The 27,804-nt window shown below is 38.2% G+C and overlaps 1 protein-coding gene across 12 annotated transcripts in view; it reads left to right on the top strand.

The window, feature by feature from the left end:
• The window catches only part of GRID1 (glutamate ionotropic receptor delta type subunit 1), a 587,031-nt gene that overhangs the window by 314,502 nt on the left and 244,725 nt on the right, over positions 1-27,804 (top strand). For all 12 annotated transcript variants that reach the window (XM_074590686.1, XM_074590680.1, XM_074590687.1 and 9 more), the window contains one exon: positions 3,267-3,472. In XM_074590686.1, the coding sequence (XP_074446787.1) occupies positions 3,267-3,472 (206 nt within the window). The remainder of the gene's footprint in view (positions 1-3,266; positions 3,473-27,804) is intronic.

Raw genomic sequence — 27,804 nt, 5'->3', positions numbered from 1 at the left:
TCAGGATAACCTTCTAATGTTAGAATCTGAACTCTTTAATAAAAAGTCACTGATAAGGCTACAAGAGACAAAAGCATTTATAGAATCCTTTATTTTTATTAAATTCTATGTGAATTTTGTAAGACTCCTTTTAGTCTTGAAGAAAATGAAGGATTAACTGTCCTAAATTGTGAGAAGTGGAAAGAAATTCATAACCCTTTCTGTGAATATTTCTGTTTGAGTTGCCATGGAACAAAGCTCAGTTTTATGTTGCATGGATTTGTGATCTACTAAATGGAGGGGAAAAAAAATGAGGGCATCAAACTCACTTTCTTATGTGATATGTCAGATAAAATAAAACTGAGCCTAATTCATTATGATTTATAAACAGATGCTCCTGCATATGTGCATGTGTCTGTGTATTTATGTACTGATACATTTTAAGAAAGGATTGCCCTCTTGGTAGTGATTGCAAATAATTATTTGTGAAAAAAGATCCCGTTATGTAGGCACCAGCTAAAATTGTTTGTCACCTCTGAAAACACTGCTCTTCAGTTCCCGCTTCCACCTCTGAATTCCCACCAAGCCTTCTCCTCCTCCCTGGTGTCACGTAGGAACAGGCATGTCAGCGTTCAGGAAGATACAGTCATGCAGTTCTTCCTAATTGCCAACACCAAATAAATTCACATTCACTTATATCTGTGAAAAACTGACAGATTGTGCTTGTGCGTTTGAGCTTGGACAGTCTCTTCCATCTTAAATATTACTTTGTTCTCAAGCTGGTAGAAGTCTGAATCTGTTCTGTTTTTCAAACTGGGAAATAGCCTGTTTTCCTTGGGGGGAAAAATTTGTAAGGCAATGCAAAATGCTCTTCCAAGTCCAAATCGCCTTACCATGTGCGTCAAGTACTTTGCACTGGTCTACAACAATATTTCTAACCAGTAGTTCAGCAGGTCAGCTGAAAACATAAAGGAAAAAACCTAGAGCAATATCAGCACAGTTAATCTTTTGTAACCAGCTTTCCTTTGTGCAGTGATAACTTTAGATGCTCACACAAAAAGACAAGTCATTACTAAACTATAAAAAAGGGAGTTTTCTTACTGCTTGTCAAGCACTGCAGTAATTTTGAAGGACTAAACATCGTTAAAAGAAAAATCTTTGTGTTTCACGTAGCACAGATCCATAAAGCGAGCATAGGTGTAGTAATGAATGCTAGTTTACTGAATTTAAATTAGCAAAATCCAAACTTAGCCTGACAACTTTAATAAAATACTTTAACCTGTAAACAATAGTTGTTTGTCACCGTCATTATTTCAACATACTTGCAATATTTAGCAGTTATACCAGTGCTTAAGTCTTCTGGCATTTTCCAGAACTGCCTGCATAACAATAAGCCCCTTCCTTTCCTCAGTGACTCAGGATTTCAGACAGTAAGCAAGTCTAGCAGGTCTTTGACAGTGTGATAAAACTGCCGTAGACTTGCCTAAGCCAGCAGCAAAACCCTTATGAGTGCATCTTTCCTGATGGTGGGGTTGGCTGGAGCAATGATCCTATCAACTAAATGCAAGTTAGGAAGGCAGTAAAGAGTCTGCTGTGGTTGGCACATTCATAGCTTAATTTCTGTTCCTTTCTGATGTATCTCAGTAATTCTGCTGTTTTCTGAAGCTGAATTAATCACATTAACAAGCGTTTCCATGTTTGGATAAGAGTGCAAAGCTACTCAAGGTAACGTTCAGTGCTCTTCTTTTGCTAGTTACCTTGTTGACCATAATACACTGCACCTGTACCTGAGCTAAATTCTCTAACTGTTGTATCCTTGCAAGATGTTACTTGTGTCAGGTTTCACACAATGTTTTTTAGGGTAAGAAAAAAGAAGTTCATGTGTATATTCTATGGCCGTGCAACACCAAGGTTGGTGGTGGTCTAAGAGCTCACCAACATGAGGCACTTGAATTAGACTGGTTTTCAGTCCCCTGACTGTAGCAATGTCTGTGGTGTTGACACTTAGAATTTCATCAGAAGTTGGTTATTTCCAGAATTTAAAAAAAACACCAACAAAACCAAAACAACCACCAGCTGTTACAGTCTAGTTTATAGAGCTCATTAGCGTTACAGTAAAGTTTTCTGAGGAACAGGTTTTATTGTGGGAACAATAAATGTACTCTAACTTACACCATTCAGCTTCACCCACGAGCTGAAATTTGATGATGAAAATGTGAGAAATGAATGTGAGAAAAAGTTAAATACTTTCTTATTCAAGAGAAGTGATATGTGTTTTAGATAGACTTAAGGGCTCCTAATGACATGGTACAACTGTGATCAGGTCACTGGTAATTTTGAGAGCAACCTCGTTCAATGTAAGCTTTGACCTTTTTCCTGCTCTAATTTTCACTAGAAAATAAAAACTCAGACATCTATTATAGAAAAATGCTGAGAGTCATGAAGAGAGAGTGCAGTTTGAACGAGCATATTCATCATGAATATAATATGTGTGTTCCTCCATGTTAATGTCCTAAGAAACGTCGTGAGGAAAATAGATTTATTTTTTTTTTTATTTTTTTCAATCAGCCTGAAGTTGAGGGATAGAGATCAAAGGAAGAGGTTTTAAAGGAGCTTGTTTGCGTTATTTCCTCTTCTGAAAGCCATTTTTTTTACACTGTAACATATCCTAGTAGTTTGGGGCTTTGTGTACTGTTTCATAGGATTACAGGTTAATGGTAAAGCTCTGGTTAGGCAGGTTATTTATAGGAGGGGAAGAGCAAAAGAAAAGGGGGGGGTCAAAAGAAAGGCTGTGTATATTCTGGTTACTGTAATTATTTCAGGCAGACATGATCTTATGTAAGATGAGTTGTGGTAAAAGAAGAGAAATGTAGGGGTAAGTGATTTATCCCCCTGCTTATTCATCTGTTTTGGATTTGTGTGTTTGAACTCTGATATTGTTGGGGTGGGAGTCTCTTTTTGTTGGTGCAGTGTTGAGCCCTGTGTCCTTGAGCTTCTGGGGAAGTGTCCACAACCACCCAAATGCATGTACTGGCTCTTCCGAAGAGCCATTCAGAGACCTCCAGGGAAAAGTAAATGATGGTATTTCCCTGTTGGCATTGGCTATGAAAGGGATCTATGGAACATGGCTGTATGGAATACTCTATTCTTCCGACAGCACTGCAGGAAATAAGAGTCTTTTTCCACCTAATTAGTGATGCTTGCCTAATTGGCGAAGGTTGATGCAGTGGTTTTTTTTCTTTTCTTTCTTTTTGTTTTTGTTTTTTTTTTTTTCTCCTGTGTTACAGATATACGCGGGCTGCAGGGATTTCTCGATCAGGCCTCAAGACTGGGACTTGATGTATCATTACAAAAAGTGGACAGAAACATCAGCAGAGTCTTTGCCAACCTTTTCACTACCATGAAAACAGAAGAGCTGAACCGCTATCGGGACACACTGCGAAGGGCTATCTTACTCCTAAGCCCACGGGGAGCCCAGACTTTTATTAACGAGGTCAGTGCACAGTTGTTTTTATCGTCAACGTTTCAGGAACATATATGATGACTTATGTGATACCTTGCCTTGTTTTCTGAAGTGGCAAATTTTGACAGTGCTGGTTGGTCAATGTCAAATAAGATTGTCAGACCCTAGTGTTGAAGAATTGAAGTATCAGGTACTCCATGTAATGCATACTTTGTGGCTAATGCAAATGGGACAGCATGGGCCCCATGGGCATTTTCAATATACTATTCAGCTCTTTTTTCTGGTTGTCTTCCATACCAATACATTTGACCTGGATTTCAACCACTGTCAACAAGTGACCAGAAAAATGTACTATAGTCTATTAGAAATGAAACATAACTTGCCTGAGAGAGTTGTCTTTACTGTGGAAATCTCCAAATTCCTGTTAAAAGGGCACATTATTGATGTTTGAAAGCCGAATCACAGAGGTTTTTATCAAGTATGAAGTAGGAATTATATGTTTATCTCTTTTTCTTAATGGTTTCTTGAAATCAACGAGGCTAATTAGGACAGGGAGGTGGCTGTTGGGCAAACTAGTAATTAATGTTGCGCTCTGGGCTAATTTTTGACATTAATTAGTTTTATCCAGCTTTTTAAATATTAAATAATGAATTATTTTACAGCGCTCTATGTGTCAGAGTTGAGAATGAGAGTTGGATCCTTAGTATAAGTTTACATGTATTCATTAGCTAAGAATTTGGCGATGAAGTAGGGTTTTTTAAATCTTTTTTTTTTTTTAACTAACCAGGGATAAGACTGAACGAAGAAATTAAAATATGGATAAGACCTGTTTCCAATTATCAGTTTTGCTGCATCAAAGTCTGCTAAATTAAAAAAAAGATCAACTTAAATTAGCTCATTAAGTTTTTTTATCAGATCAGCATAAGTAAATTTTCCACATTTATGTTCATTGGTGATTTTTAAATTAATAGAGTAAATTGCATCCTAAATAAATGAGGCAGACGGGAAGCTTGGGAACAACTTAGTACAGGGACAAATTCTACTCGTGTTTGTGCATACACAGGGATTTTCAGTAGAGGAACGAGACAGTCCTTGCCCTCAAAGTGTAGTAAGCTATACACAGCTCAGTCAGGGGTTTTATTTGCTTCATAGCAGGCCTCCAGCAAAAATACACATTGCTTAGTTTTCCAGTGAGTCCTAACAGACTATCCAAACCAGGTATTAAAAAGAAATCAACACGTGTGTGTTATTCAGACCCACGCTGGTAGAAAGTCTGTCCCCCTTCAGTGCACAAGGCTCCAGAAGTGTTTGTAAGAGTTACGTGCAAGCACCGTCAGGACCCTGCACGGCTCTCGAGTGTAGGGGCTAATGCATTAAACTGTTTTACTACTCACTTCACCTTAAAGCAGTGTGTATTATAGGCATTAAGGCTAATGATCTTGATATATTTCCAGATCCCTGCAGGAGTTTAACTGTGGGCAGAAATGAAAAGTAATTTATTTGGCAATCTTCCTATATTGAATCTTTATTGATTCAGAAAAGCTTTATAAAAGAAAATTTAAATCTTAGAAAGGAACTCTCAAAAGGCTTGAGTTGCAAGGTGCATAGTGTAGGGAAGAATCCTTCGCTAGCGGAGACTGGGTTTACGTTTTGTGGAGAGTTATGGTAACTGTGATTCCTCAGTATCTCAGTTGGTAGGTGCAACTGGTTATCTATAGCACAATTTGAGACAGTCTAAAATAATAGCTTTCAGCTTCAATGAAATATGTATAATTAGATAATTTACAGAAATACATCATTCACAATGTGCAGCAGTAAGTGCCTTTGGGTTTACATATTCCATGCTATAGGTACTCTATAGCTATATAGGGATTAGTGGTGTTACCGGTCCAGCTCTGCATCTTGGAAGTTGAGGTTATGAAACAATTTCCCTTTTCAGATTTTGGGGAAAAAAAAATCTAGATCTCTAAAAAAATGTAAGTAGTAATCTGAGAAGGAAATTCAAAGACTTTATTTTTAAATTTGGGGTATATTTTCTTTTTGTCTTTTCTGTTTTATCTCAAGATACAAATAAGAACTTAATAAAAAAGAAAAGAAATTGGATTTAAAGCTTTGTTTCCATAAATTTCTGGAAATGGAAAATTCCATGTGAAAAAGAGGTTTCTTATTAAGATTTTGAGTTTTGCTGAGTTGATATTTTGTAGCAGGAAAAAAAAAGTCTGGAAAAACTTCAACTAGATCTTATTAAAGTCTATTGGTTAGTAACATATCTTCATAAAAACTAGGTGTTGCACACAAACCCTCCTGTGGAATGCAGAACCAAAATAAGAGACTTTTTTGGACAGTGTCTGGATTATGAACACTGATATGAATGGTCTTAAGAATTCTTTCTTAGCACAAATCATCAACATCGGCCATTGGAAGCTGGTACATTTAGTTTGTCTATTTCAATATTGCAAGTCATGCATTTTTCCTGCTAAAACTGTGGATACAGATTTCAGCCTCACTTATCATCTCTTGGGTTGGCCAGAAAGATCTCATTTGATTTTGGATGCACAGAGTTAGGGGACTTTGACATCTCATATGTGAAAAACTGTATAAATCCTAGAAGAACTCAATTTTAGGATTATTTCTTTAATTTTTGTTTAGGCATCATTTTCACTTTACTGCCTTAGCATCCTCAGTGCCTGGTTCTGTCATGTGTCAAATTTACTGCAGCAGAAATTACTGATGTTTTCGTAAATTTTCAAGGTTTATTATTTGACTGTAAGAATAAAGAGAAGGAGGAAGAAAAATCTTTTCAATGGTATAGGTATAAACATAGAATCAGCCTTTATTCAGAAAACAGAAGGTAAACGCATTTATAAAATGCTACCCTAGGTTTTGCATTAAAAGGTCACTTTGGGATTAAAGCAAATCTAATCTAAAGAAAGTGTCTCCCTCCTTAATTGTTTTGAGAAAAATGTTCCCTGCTCCACCTGCAAAGATCCTTGATATGTTTGGCGTGTTGGCATTGTTCAGTTTATATGCTTATATATCAGTTTATATGCATGCATGTAACAGCAAAAATGTTTTTATATTTTGAAGACTATGTGATCTCCTTGCAAGACAATACGTTAGAAAGAAAAGAAGAAAAACCAATAATTGAGAAATGGGAAGAGGATTTATTACTTTCAGCTATTCTGTTAGATTCTTTGTCCCAGACCCAAGATCTGAGACTCAGAAGGCTCCCACTTCACCTCCTGCTTGTGGAGACAGCCAGATTTCACCTGCCCCTTCCACTTACCAATGAATACATTTCTTTTATTGCAAGTAGAGGTATATTTGTATGGGTTGCTTTTATCATTAAGGGCTCTACACTACATAGTGACATGAATACATGGAAAACAGTACAAAGAGAGGTGACAAGAATGATAAAAGGGTAGGAGAGCATGACCTATGAAGGCAGGTCTCAGGAACACGCTATATACAGCCTGCCTAAAGGAACATAACTGACAAATACTTGAGAAGAAACATGAGAGGAGGGGGAGGAGGAATCATTTAAGGTGATGATGGGTGGTCTAACAGGAAGTAATGACCTGAAGCTGAACAGGGAATGCTTCCTAACAGGGAGGTCAATTAGACAATGTGAGTGCTTGGCAAGAGAGGTCAGCGAGGCATCGTTCTTCAGGGTGTTCAAGAGCTCACTAGATAAAACACTTGGGTAACTGAGTCTAGCCATCTTTCCTGAACTAGTCTGAAGGATGTTCTAGGTGACCCAGGGTCCTTCTGAAGGCATGTCAGGAAGCATTTGTTGTGTGAATGAGTTCAGACTTTGTACATTTCGTATACGACATATTTGAAGAGGAGGAAGAGAACTTGTAGTTTAGCGTTTCTCAAATTTCCTATTGCAGGTGTGCAGCAACTGTTAGCTGTGGAGGGTTTGGGTTTTTTCTTCTTGACAGCACACATACGATTTGTTTGGGATATGTGTTTTAATGAGATTTTTCTTTGAAACTGTAGGTGGTATCAGTTGCTTTATAGACTTCAATCATCCTGCTTTCCAGTATTCGTACCTTTACTTCTGAAAACCAGTAAAATGGAGGCTACAACAGAGTTGCATGTGGTTATTGATTTGAAAAGAGAAGGAATTGTTCGCTTTACAAAACCTTTAACTCAGCATGACTTGTTTTTTGGCAGCTTCACTGAAGTGAAAAATATTTCTGTTTAGGTGCCTCTTTGAAAATGCTATCATTACTTGTGACTATCTTGCCCGTAAGCTGGTAAGCTTACTGCACTAAGGGTGCTAGTATATATGCATATCACTGCAGCATGCCAGCTGAAAGCAGAACTCTTTGCATGCCTAGTGTAGTAAACAAGTTAAAAAACCCCCAACGTTTAATAATAAAAGAGAACAGATTAATTGCATTAAAAATTAATACTGAAGCCCTGTATCACTGCAGCAGGGTTTTCTGAATCACTGCAATCCCAACCTGAGCTGAAGCTATAAACTTCCAGATAATAATAAACTTCCAGAAAATAATACTAAGTTTGTTAAACAGTTGTATCTTATCTCAGTCCTGTTTATGTAGTCACGTCTGTGTCCTCACTGGAAAGCAAAGACTGCTCTCTGTTTCTCTTTTACCCTAGTTCATGTCAAAGGTTCTGACGGGTTCTTTTAAAAAATATAGATATTCTGCTTTTGCAGGATCATTTCACACTGATTTGTGTGGCCCTCTTTCATTCCTGGTCATTGAGGATGCTGAGTACCATACTCCCCGTTGACACTTGTTTGTGAACAATGCTCCAGACTTCTCTCTCTCCCTTCTGCAGTTGGTGACGTGCTATTACTTGACTGGAGCTGCAGGAATTCTTTATGGCATCTTGAACAGTCTGCACCCACAAGGAATTGTATGAAAAGGTTTTTCATAGGAAGCAAAGACCTTTACTTTTCAGAATTTAATAGGAAAAAAAAGTTTATTACTAATTTTCTGGCACTTGGCATTTCATATTGGCATACATCTCTTTCTTATTTATGTTGCAAATGTTTGGCATATTAGTCTGTATCTCTGTTTTATATACAGTATATAAACATCTTGAAATATTGATATATAATTTGGGGAAAAAAATATTATGCCTTTTCTGGCTTTAGAAGGCAATTTCTTTGTTTAAAGAGCCAGTAGTGATTTGTGAGTGCTGGTAATAGAACGGTAGAAATAATACATTCTTCTTTCAATAGTTCAAGTTAAATTATACCCGCCTTATTTTTTCCTAAATCCTCCTCTGTTTTTCTATTTCTTCCTCCAAGCTAAAATCTTGTCTGCTATTGTTGACATTTGCAATACAGTAAGACTCATTGTGCTTAAAGAGAATAATAATTATAATTAAAACTCAAGCAAGCCTCATTAAACTGCTGAAACCTAACTGAAAACAAAGCCTCCCATTTTGGGATAAATTGGCTTAGAAGCAGGTTTCTTTTCAATGGGCCAACAAAACCCCAAAACAGGAACCCTCCCACATTTCGTTTCACTGTGATTAATCCAAGCTATGGAATCACTGAGAATATGTTTGGAACAATCATTTACACATGTTGTTATAGATTTGTAGGCACTGTAGAGGGGAAAAATAAAATAATTTCGTGAATAAATGCCTTTATGAATTGCTTACATAGCTTCACGTAAACGACGTTCCTTTCACTACTGCAGGTATGTTTAAGTGACAATAATTTTAGAAATCTTCTTTGTTTGACGCCACTAGTAGAGTGGAGCACTAGTGGAGCACACGTTGCACCAGATTTTGAACCTCAATGTTGAAATCATGCAAAACATGAAGTCGCATCCGATTTTGTACATCCCTAACAATAACCGATAGCAGTTTTCTGAGGCTTTATGTGTCAATTGAGAAAAAAATTATGGAAATTGAATACATTGGCGAGAGTTACACAAAGTCCTTATCAGTCTAGAAACTGCTTTACTAGCATTCTTACTAAGTCCCTCAATGTAGGTAATAATATGTCTGGTCTGAAGTAACTAGATTTTTTTGCTCATATGTTGAATTAGATGACTGGGCACTTATGCATAGGGGATCATTTATTTTTAAATGTCATTAAATCTGTATATACAGGAACTGGGCGTTCCTCTTGCTCCAAATGCTTAATCCTCAGTGTACTTTTGGGTCCTTGTTTCATTGCAGCTGTTCAGTTGCTAAAACGTGACTCAATTCCCAAAAATTTTGTTACTGTCCGCAAGTAATGACATCAAGTCTAAAGGAAACTGTGTCAGGTATCTGACGGACAAAATTTTTGAAATAACTTAAAATTCGCTTTTGTTTCATGGGCTTCATTAAGTTTCTTTTTTGCTGTTGTTATTTTTCATTCATTAATTTTCCTTTTTTCCTGCTCTTTGTTACTTTTCTCATCCGTTATATCTTGTCTTTCCTCAATCTCGCTGTTAAATGTGGAAGCTGAACAGCACAGTGTAGGGTAAGACTGTTCCCGTGGGAGGGCCCTGAAAAAGCTGACATGTCTGTGCAGTGCAAGGCAACGGGATGTGGAGGCTGACGTTCATGTCCTGGAAGCAGGAGCTGGTGTTACTGTAGCACTGCATTGGGGCTCACGGGTTTCTCCTTCCAGTGTAGCCCCACGTTAACATAGTTCCAGAAGTAGCTCTCTGCACAGGTTTTACCAGGAGTTCTAACTGTCAGGTGGGTTTGTATTTTCTGGGGGCAGGGAGGAGAGATGAAGGAAGAGGAGGTATTAATGACTTAAAAACACAGAAATGTTGTATTGGGCTACATGCGGTTCACTCTCTTTAGTACTGTCTTTAATAGCATCCAGTATCAGCTTTTGCAAGAGCTGAAGCAGGACAACTCTCCAGTAAGCACTAAAAAACCAAGGCTACCAAAAAGTTAACCCCGTCTTCATCTCCTCCTTCGTGTCTGTTTTTTCCAAATTATTTTATGTCAGATTGTTCAACTGACTCCTGGAATACTGTGCAATTTAAGGATAAGGATTATATATATATACACACACATATATATTTTTAATGTAGTGGAAAGTTAAATACCCTGACATATCTGTGGTCATTATAATACGTAAATATATGCAAAGTGTTTCTCTAAAATACTGCAAATCTGCAGATGACTTTATCATTCCCAGCAAGGATAATTTTCTGCAGTTTAGGTATAATTTACCAGAAAGTAGAGATTAGTAATTAATTATGGATGATTAATTTTAAAATAAGCTCCTGCATTTGCATTTCATCACTATACCAGTGTTTGCCTATTAGAAGCAGTACAGGTACATGAGAAAATGTGTTTACCTTATAAAAATCAGAAAACAGTAATGGTCCTACGGAAGCAGTTTGCCATCTTCCAGCTTTACTTTTTCATGCAACTTCAGGGAATTGCTCAGCTTAATGTGCTAGGGAGACTTGACTTTGAAGATTAGAAAACACATGCTTCAATTATTATATATTCATTTTTTTGCATCTTCAAAATCAGCGTGTACACATCATAGCTACAAGTTGACCAGTTTTCACGGACACATCTGTGAGTGTCTCTAAGCACAAGGATTGACTTGGAGTACAGGGTTTTGTACAGTCAGTCAATCATCTCTCCCCTAAAATGTGTTGCTAGACCTGGTGTTCTGGATTAAGAAAATGACAGAATCATTTCATTAGTTGTTTCAGAGGTTATAGAGGAAGGCCATTTATCCTTAGAAGGGAGGAGTAATAATTGCAAATAATAATTTGCACCTGCTTTGCATCTTTTCACAGGAGGTTTTTAATCCCTTTTAGTAGGTGAAATAATATGGTATTTACACAAGACTTAGTTTCAAACTAATTTAGAAAATGATTTAAGCCTTCATTAATTGCTTGGAGCGTACAGCATAGTGCTGTCTATGTGTGAGATAAACGCTTGGGCAAGATTTATCTTGCTTTGGGAAGATTAATGCCAAGCAAGGTGTCCTAGGACTGATGCTCTCTTTCTCTTAAAGCTCTTTCTATGTCAGGCAGGCAGTGCACAGCTTAGGTGAAAGAGTTAGTGTGGGTGATGCAGCACTGCCCGGTGTGTAGGAGACAGTACTAAATGTTATGCCCGTTTCTTCACAGTTCAAAGTGTAGACCTTCAGGGGAAAAAAAAAATAAATCCAAAACAGAGGCTCGTGGAAGCTCTCCGGAAATGTAAGGGAAGAAATATTTGGGAACCTTGTTCATCAAGGACAAGCAGTTAGATATGATTAAATTAAGCTTATAACTTGAGACAGTGTGGTAACCGTGCAATAAGACTGTCTTTTCCTCAGGCAAAGAGTGTTCTGTGTCAAATGAATAGAGCAGTATATCATCAGCGTAAAGCACGATGTGTCAGTTCCTTCATTTACCTTTGTACCTTGGAGGGTGGCGAATACCTTAAAAATTAGCAAGGATTTAAGAATTGTTTTGAAAAGACAGTATAGTCCAATGCTAATAATTATTTTTCCTACTGCTGCTGTTAGTAGTGGTGCTATTATAACTAGTATGCTCGTTAGACCAACTGTCTAGTTATGAATTGGGATGTTGTTTTACTAGGTGCTGTATGAATATGTGCCCCCAAAGAATCTACAGTGTGCAAGAGGTGACAGAGGTATTTGGGGAGTAAAAGGGTTTGATGATGAATGTTGTTCAATGACAGAAATAGTGTCTTCATACCAGGATCTTAGAAACTAGCATTTTGAAAAAAAAGATATAAGGGATTTTAAGAAATTTGTGGAAATTTTTTTATAAATGGGGGTAGGTGAAGAAGGTTGATAACAAGGCCAATATGTTGATGATGAATTAGAAGCAACCTGGGAGATTGGAATAAAAAGTATATGGTGTTGGAAGTGAAGGTAGTTAGCATATCTTTGATGTGACAGATAACAAGGAAGCTATTGAAGCAATTTGAAGAGATGGGTGAAATGATCAAAGTGAGGGGTTATAGATCCTCTTTGTAGCAGAAGTTTCAGTGAGATATGAGAGGAACTTGCAATTCTTAAGGTCAGAAAGATGAACTTCGTAGTAATCAATATGTAATGACATCAGAGCTAGGAAAGGAGTTTTAACATTACAGATAGGTAAAAAGAACTGTTTATTAGAAAGGTTATGTCTAATGAATCTGCGAGATTTTGGGCTTATCCTGGAGGATAGGCTTTGAGAGAAGTAAAAGTCAAAGATGACACTGGGATTGCAGTCCAAATTGGCAGGTCTGATGTTCTGGCTGTCCATTTTGACTGAGAAAAAAGGATTTCCTTTCCCTGAAGGCAGAAAGTTGAGAAACCTCATTATCTACATGAAGCTTATGAGGGTATCAAGAAACCAGGCTAACAATTTAGACTGAACGGAGTATGAAAAATGCATCACAGAGAGGTAGATCAAGACTCATCAGCATGTGAGAATGGCAGTGGATTTTTCACTTATTTGCTTGCTGGATGAAGTTGGTGTAAGGAGAGGATATTACAGAGTGAATGGGAGTGGGACCGTCCTCGGGATCTTGAAGAATATAAAAAAGCATCCCTTGGAGAGGCTGTGCTGAAGGAGTGGCATAGGAGGAAACCCAGGAGAGAAGTGCTGTGAAGATGAGATTTATCAAGAACAAACATCTGGTAAGTCAAAGAGAAGAGAGTAACAGTTTTAGAGTTTGGCTTAAAAAAGTGAATAAATTATGTCAGTAGGAACAATTTCAGTCAAGTGCAGAAGATAGAAACCAGAATGAAGAGGATCTAGACTAAGATCAGAAGAAGGTTCAAGGCAGCACATGTGAACCACGTATTAAAGGGGCTGCAGGCGGACGGGAAAGGGAGAACGGGGTGATGGGTGTAGAGCCCTGAGGCCAGAAAGTATTTTATACCCCTCCCTTATCCCAAGTTGGAAGGGATCATCGAGTCCAGCTCCCTGCTCCTCGCAGGACTACCTAAAGCTAAATCATATAACTAAGAGTGTCATCCAGGTGCTCCTTGAACTCTGACAGGGTTGGTGCTGTGACCGCTTCCCTGGGAAGCCTGTTCCAGTGACTGATCACCCTCTCAATGAAGAACCTTTTTCTAATGTCCAATGTGAACTTCCCCTGACACAGCTTCATTCCAGTTCCTCGTGTCCCCTCACTGGTCACCACAGAGAGGAGATCAGCACCTATCCCTCCACTGCTTCCCTTGAAGAAGTTGTAGGCTGCAATGAGGTCACCCCTCAGCCTTCTCTTCTGCAAGCTTCACAAGCCAACTGACCTCAGCCACTCCTTGTAAGTCTTGCCCTTGAGACCTTTCACCATCTTGATCGCTCTCCTGGACACACTGTAATAGTTTGATGTTCTTCTTATATTGAGGTGCCCAAAACTGCACACAGAACTTGAGGTGGGGCCGTGCCAATGCAGTGTAGAGTGGGACAATCGCCTCCCTTGACCAGCTAGCTATGCTGTGCTTGACGCACCCCAGGACACCGTTAGCCCTTTTTGCTGCCGGAGCACACTGTTGACTCATATTCAATTTGCCATCAACCCAAACCCTCAGATCTCTTTCTTCAGGACTCTCTCCAGCTTCTTGTCCCCATCCCAGGTGGAGATTCTTGCACTTGCTCTTGTTAAATTTCATACAGTTGGTGATTGCCCAGCTCTCTAGTCTATCCAAATCTCTCGTAAGGTCTCTCTTGAGGGAGTTCACAGCTCCTCCTAGTTTAGTATCATTGTCAAACTTAATGTACATTCAATTCCTGCATCCAGGCCATTTGTGAAAACATTAAAGAACACTCGTGCCTAAAACTGAGCCCTCGGCAACCCCACTGGTGACTGGCTGTCAGATTGATGTAACCCCATTTACTATAACTCTTTGAGCATGACCTGTCAGCCAGTTGCTCACCCAAAGTATTATGGACTTTTCTAGCTGTAAGGCTGACATTTTGGCCAGAAGGATACTGTGACAGATAGTGTCAAAAGCTTGGCTAAAATCCAAACCCACCACATCTACTGGCTTTGGTTGTTCAACTAGGTGGGCGACCATGTCATAAAAGGAAATGAAGTTGGTTAAGCAGGACTTCCCCGTTGTGAACCTGTGCTGGCTATGATCAATGACAGCATTGCGTCTCAAGTGTTTTTCAGTAGCTCCCAGAATAACCTCCTCCATAACTTTACCAGGCACTGAACTGAGACTGACAGGCCTGTAATTACCAGGGTCTTTCTTCTTACCCTTCTTGAAAATTGGGACAACACCAGCTGCTTTAAAGGAATGCAAGATGATCTTGTAATTCTTATAATGGCAGCTGTGTGGAAGATATCTTCAAAGGTACCAGGAACTGGAAGACGTTGCACATGTGGAGTGAAAAGGCAGGTTGGCAGTGGCAGCACTTTGCTGCGGGCTGGGGCTTACGTCGTCTTTTCAGATGGGTCGTGTGTGCTCTCCAGGATGACAAATTAGGAGTTTGACCCCGATTATCTTTGCAGTTCTTATCAGATATGCAGTTTGCTTGGTGTGTTGTTCTCCAGCTGTTGGAAAGCTGTATATCAGTAGGCAGTAGAGACTTTACTCCCTGGGTGTTTTGTTTTTTTTGTTGTGATTTTTTTTTTCTTGTTGTTGTTTTGGGTGTTGTTTTTTTTTTTTTTTTAAAATGAAGCAAAGGGCCATGCGCAGAATTCCTTCCTTTTTTAGTCTTACTGAGAAAAGAGACAGTTTTGCAGGTTTTTGAATCATTTCCTTTGCAGTGTGAGTGCTAAGGGAATAAGCGCAGCTCTGACAGCATCCTCTGGGGGGCAGGACATAAACTGAGTCGTAAGGACAATTTCTGATAGAGTTTTAGTTTTTAGTAATGTCTTTTTACTGGAAAAGTCTTCATGTTGAAATTTTAATAGAAGGAAATATAATCAGGCGTCTGTACATGGATTTGCTGGTTTTGCCATTGTTTTTATTCACTGCTTGTTCAGGGTTTTGTTCAGATACATTTTCATAAGTTTGGTTGTTTGTTTTTTTTTTTCAAGGATCATTTTTCAAGATTGATCTCTTCCTGCTGAGGCAGGTACCTAATGATTATCCCTACAGCACATAAAATGTGGAGCTAAAGGATTATTAGTCCCCTTTTTTTCCAGCTGGGGCATTGGGGGTACAGAGAAAGCAGGCAATTTACTGAGTTCACTTGAAATGGGGACTGAACTTTTAAATGTCAATCCAAGAACTCGCCCAAAAGGTCATCCTTTCATTTGATACTGCCAGGTATGTCTTTGCCACCGTTGACCCCAACAACTATTGTTTCATTTGACAGAACTGATAGTCCTGTCACTACAGTGATCCTTTAGTCAGATGTGCAGCCTTTAACCCATACACATTGTGTCAAATATTAAAACTCTCTTCAACTAGTCCATGTTAGCTTTAGTTTCAGATAAATAATGCAGCTTGCACATATAGTCCTACAGAGCATTTAAAGAGCTGCTCAGGTAATTTTAAAAATCTGTATTTTATTTATTGAATTGAGCCCTTTCATTGTAATGGAGTTATAGTTTGCTATAGACCATGCTCTGTGTATGAGATCAATTTGTTTGGCACTGACCCATCCGTTCAACTTGAAGCAATCAGATTTAAAAGCTTTGCACTTTATTAATGTGTGTGCAAATAGCAATTGGATTCCAAGGACACTCTTTTGGAAAGCACCTTGAGTGACTGGTCTTGCTATATAATTCATATTTTGCTTCCAACTTTCCAAAGGAAAAAAATCTCGTTAAAATTATTTTTAGATAATATTGAAAAGGGAAAAAACGCAAGCCTTGAGGTGCAACAGTGACTTTGTGTATTTAATGAAAATACATGGACTTCAAAATATTACAAGTTCCCCAACATGCTTTCCCATAAAATTATTAAATAGTAGTGAGGATATTTTGATATCAGTACATTAAAAAAACAAACAAACAAAAACCATAACACCATAGTGTTTATTTTCTAAACTGTACTAGCATTCAAGGTATTTTAAAAATTGATGCCAGTTCTGAATGCATCTTGATTTAAAGTCAGAACAATCTAGCAAATGCAGCACTTCAGCCTGGGTGCTGTTATGAATACTTAATAAAAGTATGCAGTTCAAGTCAGATGCATCCCTGGTAGCTCACATAACCAAGAGGCACCCTAAAACTGGAAATGCCACTGTGTAGATAAGATGGTTACATCATCCAGGACAAATAAGCAGTGGAAGTGTCTGATTTGGAAAATGTCTTGCATGAAGGAGTGTTAAAAAAAAGTACCAAAGAGACAAAATTGTGATAAAGAGACGACCTCGGGGCTTGATGCCAAGCCAAATTAAATCTTTGGGAATGTATGGCTGGGATTGTCACTGCCTGGGTTCTCATTAAGAGTCCAAAGCGTGAAACATTGCTGCCAACAGCACAATTGAGCTCTAGGTAGTTGTCACGCGTAAAGGCTTTTAGGATCCTGTACATCGGGACACCTCCTCTGTCAGCAATCAGACTATCCTCCATCTTCCTTTGGGAAAATTTTTATGTTGTGTAGTATAAATAGAATTGTATACAATAGAATTTTGATCTTTTTTTTTTTTTCTGTGTTTCTCTAAAAAGGTTAATAAAAGAACTTGCATAGAATTCTTCAAAAGGGTTCAGACAGCCCAAACCACTGGAGAACCACGCAAATCTCATGTTTAGGTTCCTAATTTGGATACTCATAACGTCAGTTTATATTTACATCTTCAACTTTTTCTATCTTTCTCACTATGTTTGAATATGCTTTATACTTTTTTGTTAATGTATGTCTGGATTTCAATAGGGATGCTATTCCCCATGGATAGGGATTAAAAGCCTTTAAAACAATATTACCCATATTTTAAAAGAAATGTCTGTCCAAAGATCATCTAATTTTCACCCAAGCAGTTTTTATTATATATCCATACAAAAATAATGAATAGTTAATTATTAATAAAGCTAGTTAATAACAATTATATGTAACACTAAACATGTTTGAGTAAAATATATATGCTTATGTAATATATATAAAAATTGTTTATATTGTATTTATTATATACACTCAGAACATGCATACTATATCATACCCAGGTCAGTCACTTAAGGAGGAATTTGTATGTGTAGAAATATGGAAGACTAAAGAGTAAATGTTTGTGTTCTGTGCAGCTGGAAAAAGAAAATAAAGATACTGGAGCAGAAATGAACCAGAGCGTGCAAGCTCCTCCGAGTTGCTCTGTTTCAGCTCATTGAGAATATTCACATTTCTGATGTGCTCTACTGATATTTGCAAATAGTGTCAACATCTTTCAGTGTAAACTAGGTAGAGAATTGTATCTTTAAAAGCCTGTTGGAATTGGGTATTATTTCACACAGGGGACTTGCAACACTGATCAAATGGAACAAAGACAGTGTAGAAAACCCACCGTGCTCAGGCTCATTGGCACTGAATTTTAAGTGAACAGTGAAGGCACAAAGAGTAAAATGAATAAAGGTTAAAGCCTGAATTTGAGAGTGAGCAGGGAAAAGTTTCCCCGGTGCTGGCATCCTCACAAAGTGCAGAGGCCTCTTGGGGAACATGGGGAACGCTTCAGTGCAAGCGATAAAGTCAGCCAGCCTTCTGTCCAAAAATGCTCCATAGTTTAATGGTAACTTGTGCAGAAGCTCTTATTTGTGATTTCTAATTGAAACTTGTGGAATGCTGCAATCACAGTTGAAAAGGAAAACAAACCCAAATGAAATGTCTGAGTTGGAAGTGCCAAAGCATCAACAGATTTGTGAATGACCTGAGGCAGAAGAGTCAGTTTTGCCATTTCAAGGCTTGTCCTCCTCATGTCTGCAGAAGAAAGGCCCAGTTGGCTACTTGTATTTAGTGGTTAATAAGAATGTGAAAAGGAGTTGCAAGGTCTGTAGACTTTTAAGTAGAAAAGCTATGAGCTCTACATCAACCTGTCTATACTGGACAGCTTGCACTGGTGATAGCGACTGTGTTATATGTCAGGAGTATAACAGTCAGGTTCTCACAACAGGGTGTATGTAATCTTTATCTCTGTTCTGGATTTTGCTACTTTGAAAAATGAAATTCAGCTTTTTTCTAGCCAGAGAATTTATGTCTTTCTCTTGTTCTCTTTATTTCACTCCCCTTTCAAATGTTTCCCTTTGTGATAAATTTAACTCACTACTTGTGATAAATAGATTAAGAGTTTTAAGAGATCCTAACAGTAAATAATGGTGGTGCTGATGTTAAAATGAGCTATGTAGGCACTTAATGAGATATGTTTGCATTGTTGCAATTGCTAATCTAAAATTAGAATTAAGACTTGCCATGATTTAACCCCAGCCAGCAACTAAACACCACACAGCTGCTTGCTCACTCCTCGCGACAGGGAGAGAATCGGAAGAGTAAAAGTGAGAAAACTCATGGGTTGAGATAAAGACAGTTTAATAGGTAGAGCAAAAGCCACACGCAAGCAAAGCAAAACAAGGAATTCATTCACCACTTCCCCTGGGCAGGCAGGTGTTCAGCCATCCCCAGGGAAGCTTGGTAAGACAAATATCATCACTTTGAACATCCCTCCCCTTCTTCCTTCTTCCCCAGCTTTATATGCTGAGGGTGGTGTCACACGGCATGGAACGTCCCTTTGGTCAGCTGGGGTCAGCTGTCCCAGCTGTGTCCCCTCCCAACTTCTTGTGCCCCCCCAGCCTACTCGCAGGTGGGGTGCATAAAAGCCCTTGACGCTGTGTGAGAGCTGCTCAGCGATAACGAAAAAAACATCCTTGTGTTGTCAACACTGTTTCCAGCACAAATCCAAAACAGCCCCATGCCAGCTACTATGAAGAAAATTAACCCTACCCCAGCGAAGACCAGCACAAGAGTACATATCAATCTTTACAGGGAGGTAATGACCCAGTTAAACAATTGCTGTATCAAGGTGCTTTGCTTATGTATAAAGCTGAAGTCAATTCTTTTCACCCTGGCCAAAAATTTATCCAAAAAAAAAATCTCTCCAAACTACTGAAGCTTTGATCTTGACTGTTATAATTAAAAGTGAATGCTTAGGTCCCATTTATTTTACCACGTTGCTGGAGCTGTGAACACTGTCAGTGGCTGTGGCCGAACAGATAAATCAAGAGGCTAGTGGGCTGCTCTAGAGCATAATGGCACCCCCCAATTTCCCACTCAACTCATTGATATTGATTTGCAAATGAATCTGCCTGTTTGTTTATTGGAATCGAGTCATTACTTCAGCCAAGTGTTCCAGCCAAGATGCAGCAGCTTTCCAAGGGCTCTGGATTTCATTGTTTATCGCTGTCACTTGCTTGTGAAAGGATCAGGAAAACTAGCAATGGCGACTTGTGATAACAAAAAAACCCCAACCAACCGAAAAAACGTGTGAGTTAGAAAAGTACTTTGGTACTGACATTTTTAAAGCAACTAAATGAAGCTTAAAGAATGAGAATGCAGCAATGCTTCAACTGTGTTTTAATAAAGATAAAGACAAATGTAGTGTGGGAAATCATAGCATGTATGCCACTGCTTTTGTTAATGCTTACTATTTACTTGTTAATATAAGCAGTCCTAAAACAGATGCTTATCTTCTAGATCAAGACTGAGGAGATGGAGATTCTATTTGCAGTAAACGTAATTATATGCATATTTCAGGGATAACTTCTTCCTATGACAGGAAAAACGTGAGGATTAAAATCCACTAACACTCATAAGACACCAGACAGCAAAGTAAGGAGAACAAGACAAACTAAGTGGATGGGTAGTTTAGGTGACTGGGCAACTCAGATGTTTGTTGAAGAAGAGTCATGTCAGAGTCTTGACTTTGAACTATTCATATAATTAACGATTGAAAGTGCTTTGAAAACCTTTTTTGTTAATCAACAAATTCTTCAGTAATCAAGAATGACTGATTTCTGTACAATGTGTTAACATTCGGAGGACAGTGATTCTGAACTTACCTTTTTATTACTGTGCATGTTTTTCCCCCAATCTTGTGCTGTTTTCCCTTGGTTCTGCGTAAGAATGAAGAAAAGGGAATAGGGTTAGTCTTTTAAAAAGCTGGGCAAACTAACATCATCTGTATGTGAGACGAGAGAGAATGGAATAGAGGAGTGCCGCGTTTGCCTTGCCTTCGTTCAAGTAGGGACATTTCCGCTCATCAGCTGAATCTTCTAAAGAATGTCAAAATGTTATTGAAGAAAACCCCATGCAAACTCCCTCCAGCTCTTTGTTGCTTTTGACAAGAGGACATGAAGTCCTCTTATGTGCAAGAGAACTATATCAAAATGGCTGGGTTTGTGCATTTCCTGCCACTATTTATTGGCAGGATGGCTTCTGGAAAAGTTAAAGTAGAGTCTATTCATCCAGAATTCTGGCAGCAAAGGTAGCCAGAGATTTGGTGCCAGTCCCCTTGTTTGAGCTTGACCTTGCTTTCCTCTTGGTGCTCCCTGCATATACTGCCTCTGTAAAACTCCACTGTTCCAAAGCTAGAAATATTTTTGGTGAGAATCCTGGGTTCAGCTGAGTTTGCATGAGGGCTCAGCCACCCCTCTGCATTTCTGTGCTTAACCTTTTGAGATTATATACTGCTGGATGAGAAATACATGATTCCTTTTCCTTCTTGGTGGTGGGGTCCTAGAATGGGTGGTGTTCCAGGCCAGAATTAAGTTTTTGTTTTCAAATACTTTGAGTTTGTATGTTATTAAAGAATAATCTTTTGCTCTTTCTTGACTGCAAGCAATGACTAGTTCCTGAGAAAGATTAAATGTTTCCACTTTATTTTCACTAATCAGGCTCAAAAGCCATTTATTATGAATATACAGCAGAGTAACACAGACTGTCATTATTTCACAGTAATTGTCCAACAGGCAAAACCAGTTGCAGATTTTCTGTGAAAATCTGGAAGAGCTTCAGTTGTTCTTTTCTGATTTTTATCATGTCATGGTGGCATAAACCCAAATGAATACATCTGTTGGAATTAAGAAATTTAAATAAGGATATTTTACACTTTTGACACAATGTAACTTAATCTATTGATTTGAGACAATGAGCAATGTTAGATTCCGCCTCCCGCCCCCATATTGTAACTGTGCAATATATAATGAAATCCTGTCATATGTTGTCATAGGGGCATCCTTCTTTTGATCGTTATTGTCTTATACTGAATGATCATAGACTTCAGATCCGTTTTGCATAGAAAAAGCTTTTAAATGTCAATGAGGGTCAGCCAGCTTACCACTGAGCAGAATTTTTCCACTGTGTGCTGTAATAGTCTTTGCCTTCAATTAAGAAGCTCTTATAAAAGGTATGAACTCTCACTTTCACTTGAAGCTTCAAATAATTAGCTCCTACAGCTGATCCTTGGGTAGGATGTGTTATTGACCAATACAAGCACAAGGTTCTGACACGTGGATGCTGGTGGAAATGGCTTTTGGTAAGAAATGGCTTTTGGTAAGAAATGGCTTTTGGTTGATAGGTCGAGCTGTTCATAGCAATGTTCTATTAGAGCCACATTCTCGTAATTGCATCTTTTGTATTGCACTAGTGGGGGGTGTGTGTGCGTATATATATTAAAACAAATAATTATTTGAAATAACTATTATTTCTTTGAATAATTTTATTCTTTGAATAAAAATGGTGACCTGGTGGTGGTTAGACAACGGACAATTGCTTCTATTGCCTGTTTGCTGAATTGCCAGCCATTTTCTTTGCAGGTATTTTAAATACCTGGAGGTGCCTGTGCCCTCTGTTCATCTCTTAGGCTCTTACGTTAGTGGTCAGACTACAGGTCCTCCTGTTCAACGCCTTCGCCTGAGTGAAGAAGCCCGCAGGGTACCTGTCCCCCAGACAAAGTTCAATCCTGCTACGTTCATAACGCAGCATAAGCAATTCCTATTCCAAACAAAACTGAGTTTTCAATTTTACAAAGAAATTTTTTAAAGGCACGGTTTGATGGATGAAAATGAATATGGGCACCTGTTTAAAATCAAAACCAAACAGAAAACCACCTTTCTTCTCTCTTTTAAATAAGCAACACGAGAGGTTTCCAAACCTTGTCATAAGATGGATATTTTCCTGTAGTGTTGCATCCCTGCTGAGAGTCTTTGGCAGTGCACGCGTGTTCAGAAAAGCAGGCTCCACTGTAGCGTGTCACAAGGCTCCTTGTGTTAAGTGCCTCAGTTAGGCTAAACAAGATGCAGACTGGCAGAGAATTTCGCAGTGTGGCTATGGAAAGTGGAAATTGCCACTTTTCCACCTGGTCTTTATTAGGCTTTTGAAGTGCTCTCCATTGCTCTCTTTTCTGAGTGCATTACTGTTATTCAATGGCAAAACTTGATCTCTATAGACTGGGGTGCAGGTGAGAGCTGTCTTCCTCTTTTCCTTCTCCAATTAGAAGAAAGTCTAGTCAAAGGGAACTCTTAGACATCTATGTAAAGAGCCTTCTGGTTGTGTATTTATTGCATTTTTCTTCAAAACAAGAGCAGCTTTTTTTCCGAGAGCGAAAAAGGAGCCGTTTTTCCTTTTATTCTCCTGACACATTCCCAAACCATTTGGGAGCAAATACTTGAAAAAAATTGACTGTGCATCAAAGAGAAAATCATACTTCATGGGATGGTAGAAAAAGAGAAAGTATAGAGTGAAAATAAGAATTCAGACTGTGCTGGTGAGTGCCTTTGGTGATGCTTGAAAACTAAGTTGAAAGCAGGCTGAGGAGCATCAAGAAAGGCTTGCAGGGTCACAGGATTTTGTTAGAATTAGGGGAAGTGCCTTTTGAGATCAAGAAACGCTGTCTGCAGATTCATAAAGCTAACATTCACGTTATATCTCATCTCTGTTGAGGAGGCCAGCAGGATTAAATGGGAGGCTAACGGCCTAATCAAGGGTAAATTTCACCCTCAAGACCTTAGAGCTCAATAAAAGTCCTAAAATGTTGAGACTGAAAATTGAGTGATACCTGTTTTGCATAGAAGACAGTGACGCTAGTACAGGTAAGGGAATATTTGGTAATATGCATTGATGTCTAAGAACAAGTGCGTCATGGAGGGAAAGGGTTCAACAAACATCTTGAATTTTCCTAGCCTCTGCTTGTCCCATATATTTGAATGTTGCTTGCACTATTATTCTGCATTTTATATTTATTTATTTATTTTTAACCTAAAGCATTGAGAGGGAATACTTATGATGAAAAGGGAATGCGAAGTTTGGAGAGAGCGTGCAGGCACTTGTATTTTTTTTTTGGGAGTCTTTTGGCTTGCCTTGCAAGAATCCCGTTTGTATTTAATTTAAATATTTATGAACAAATAATGAATTTTAAATGGAATTTAGTGAGAAGGGTTTGAGTTAGCGGCTCTTTCTGCCAGTAAATAGTAAATTCCCTTTAAGATTACCAAATGAAGTATGATATAAGCTATTAAAAATACTACCAATAGAAACCTAGTTCATTACCTACGTTGCTAAGGCTACATATGAGTTTTCTCAAATCCACACATGTGGCTATAACTGGATATAATAAATGTAATGTATATTGACTTCGTTGTAGTTAAATAGTATGAGTATTGCTATATAATATGAATTTATATGCATAGACTATAATGGACTATAATATTCTGAACGTATAATTACAACTGGGCTCATAAATTAGATCTTGGACATGTAACTACCCTCTTCATATCCAAACACTTTACTGTGTCTTTAGACAGTTTATCAGTGTTGTTAGAAAGCTGTATGAATAGCGATGTATACGATTTTTAATGCAATTTAAAAGAAAGCCTCTATTTTTGTTTTGGGTAAAATGCCTACTGTTAGCAAATAAGCCACATTTACAGACATCTTCAATGCATGGCATCTTGAATGTCAAACTGAAAAGGCACAAGCCCACCTTAATATGTGCCAAAATCTGGGTTTGCAAGGGATAAGGTGGAAGAGAGGGGAGTAGTGGCTGATAAAGGTAATGGCTTTACTGGATGATTTACCTGGAGGTGTATCTGTTATTACGTATCTGTGATGGTTCCAGATTTCCTTGGTCTTTGTCTAGGGACCTCATTATTTGTTTTCTTGATTTAATTTTCTTTGCATTATCCAACGTGGAGGCTTCCCAAGCTTATCTCTCCCTGCTTGCATTTTCTTACTGTGCTTTCATTTTTCTATGCAAGTATTTTTAAGAAAATCTTTTACTTTAGAATTTTGATAGAGAAATCAAAAAATGCAGGCAGTAAAGTGTTATATCCAGTAAAATATATGAGTTTTGGCAATGGCACTATTTTTTTTTATTTTCCTCTGAAATTTGGATTCTGCTTTACCTTGTTTAGTCTACAGTAATACCCTCTTTGAAGTGATCGCAATGTTCATCCTCATTTCCCCAGCTGTGCAGTTCTCAATAGTTCTTGCTTTAGAACAATATGTTAACAGAGTATAACAGACGTTTCCATATTTTGTTTGTCTGATTGGATCTCAAAATTGGTTGGAGATCCTTGTTTATAGGATCAAAAATGGTTTTAATCATGCAACTGCTACTTTTGAGATAAGTAGACAATTGAAAAATGTTAGGAGCTCTACTTAATGGCATGCCTCTCATAGAAAATCGATAATAAGAATTTAAGTTGATATTAATTTATGTTTGACTTAGGTCATACTTAGGATCATATCGTATTTTCTGCCTATAGATGTCAAAAAACCCAAACAGCCAACACAAAGTTGTCATATCTGTATTGAGCTACCTACAGAATGTGTGCAGAGTGCTAGATACATTTGACAGAATTTATTTTACTGTTTTACTTTGGTGTTTTAGTGTAGAGTGTTTTTTCTTAATGAGAAAGTTGTTAACTAGATTATACTAAACTAAACTGATCTCTGATTTAACTTTATGGCTTGTTATTTCAGCTTCTTCCATGACTCATTAGTTTTCCTGCCTGTCTGCAGTAGCTCGGCTAGGTCTCGGGAAGAACAGATCAATAGAAAATACTTAGATACACGGTCATTTACAGATACAGCTGACTCACATACATGCAATTTTGAACATTAGTGTCTTTCGGGCCTTTCTATTGCTTGATTTGTAGCAGTGCTATCATTATTTCATATTCTTTCAACAATAAAGTACAATTCAGATGCTTTATCTGTTTGTCAATGAATGTCACCGGCTTTCCACTGTTTTTGCTGTTGCTTTGGAGAAATCAAGGAGTTGGACTGTTGACTTAAGTCAAGAGGACTGACTGGTTTACAACCAGCATCTCTATTGGAACTATCAGCGAGCAATGGGTTTGTTTTGTAATGTAAAGCCACGTGGTTATTGTGTAATAGAAATTAGGTGAGAAGGGGCCCTGTATTAAGCAGAAGACTATGAAACAGTTACTTCAGTTTGACTACTTTGTTGTGTTGAATTGTTTTTTAGTGCATTCTAGTACACTCCTAGTTCATAGGTCAGTTAACAGACTGGTTACAGCTGCCTCCGGGGCATTTAAAATCATTTCTTGTCAATCAGAGATAAATGCCATTGGAATAAAATTCAAGCAAATCTTAGAGGAGGAGAAATTCAGACACAGGATGACACTGGAATCTGATTGCGAGGCTGTGTATGGATGGACCTCCTAGCACTTATTCTGGAGTGGCATATGTTCTTAAGTAACGCTACTAATTTCTGTAATAAACAAAGTTTTTCCTTTGCTGATACTAATGTGTCGAGGACTGTAGGTTCTAAAAATGTATTTCCAGAAAGGGTCCAGGGAGTTCCCAGTGCCACATTACGCTTTCAGGCTGACTGCAGGCTCATGGGAGAGTGTTGTATCATCTCTTACCCTTGGGTCACATACTGAAAGCTTGTTTTTTGTTGTAACTAGTAGAGCTTAAAATTTACTTCAACTGTAACACAGGGTTGGATTCCCTTTGGCCTCCAGACCCTGGACGTTTCAAGACTTAGGGGTTTCTGCTTCTATCAGGCCACAGGAAATTCTGCTCCTCCAATCTCAGGTCTGTATCCTCACATCTATATCAGCTCAAATCTGAGAGAGACTCCACACCTTTTGCTGTGTCAGACTGCATTCATTTCCCAAAGCTAAGCTTTCATTCCTAAAAAAGGAGGTCAAATTAGAGGCCATCAAAATTGTCGTCTTAACTTTTTCCTTCTCATGACTGCTCCCAGGCTTCCTTGCTGGTGGTCTTGGTTACTTCGGAAAGCAAATTCCCAGCAACAGTGTGGCAGGGGCAGTGTCCCTTCCATAACAATGAGCAAACAAGGTAATTACTTTTTCGCAGTGTGCTGTTTTTAGGCAAACACTTTCCAGACTGCTGCAAATAAGTTGGTATTGACCAAAAGTAATTACCTCTTGAGAGACATTCAGTGTGGCAGGCTGCTCATATATCTGAAATCACCCTTGCGTTCCCTGGAGAGCATACAACAATTGCTAAGACCCAAGAAATGAATCATTATGATCTCAGCCATCCCTTCCTGATGGCCTCAGATGTCCTAGGGTGGATGAATTTACACTTTTGGCTCTGAAGTCATTGCAGTGTAGCAATAGCCCGACCATACCAGATCTCAGAGATGAGTTAATATGAAATCAAGCTCTGTTAATGCCCAGGACCACATGGGTGGAAGGAAACATGGAAGTTCTGGACTGGGTAAACCCACATGCTGAAGTTGCTGATACTATTTGAGAGAGGTCCCATAAAATAAATTTGCAATTGGTTCCAAAATATTTATTATCATTAATTTTCTTAATTCTACATATCTTTTACGTCTATTTTAGTGTCAGTTGTTTTTGAAGCATGCTGAATTCTTGATCTCCATGATTTCTGTAATAGAATTTTAGTTTACTTAATGTCATATGAGAAAAGTGTTCTTTGTTTTACTGTTCTATGAGGCAAACAAAATAACAGCTCAAAGGCGGCTTTCTCTAGATAATTTGTTGCTCAGTGTATTTTTATTACATCTCCTTTTATTCATCATCTTGCTAAATGTAATTTCATCATTTAAATTCTCCTTACTAGTAATTTTCCCTGGCTTTTGAGAATTCTTGTCATTTTGAGTTCTTCAAGTTCTTTTACCTAATATAGAAGTATTGTGGGTTTCTGCCTGTGTTGTCCTGCAAACGGACACCATTGGTGATCTCTAGGAAAGCCATTTTTTAAATATACCAAGAAATTGAATAAAGGAAGCATAAAGCATATATGCACCATAATGTGATGAAGCAAAGTGGGCAACAATACAAAAGAACATCACTGGACACAAATTATCAGATGGAAAGTGGTGTAGCACAGAAATGACCTCAGATGAACTTTCTTAAGCTGCCATCTGATTTGAACTGGGAACCGAATGCATTAACCAACCGAAGACAAATTCAGACTTTTATTAAATACTGTGGCATTGTTTTAAATAACTCTGTAAAGACTGATGGATTCATTCACATGTACTATTTGTCTTTGG

Source organism: Larus michahellis, chromosome 6 (genome assembly GCF_964199755.1).
Source record: "Larus michahellis chromosome 6, bLarMic1.1, whole genome shotgun sequence".
In the NCBI taxonomy this organism is placed as follows: Eukaryota; Metazoa; Chordata; class Aves; order Charadriiformes; family Laridae; genus Larus; species Larus michahellis.
Note: the sequence above shows the minus strand (reverse complement) of the source record. Positions and strands in the feature narration are given on the sequence as shown.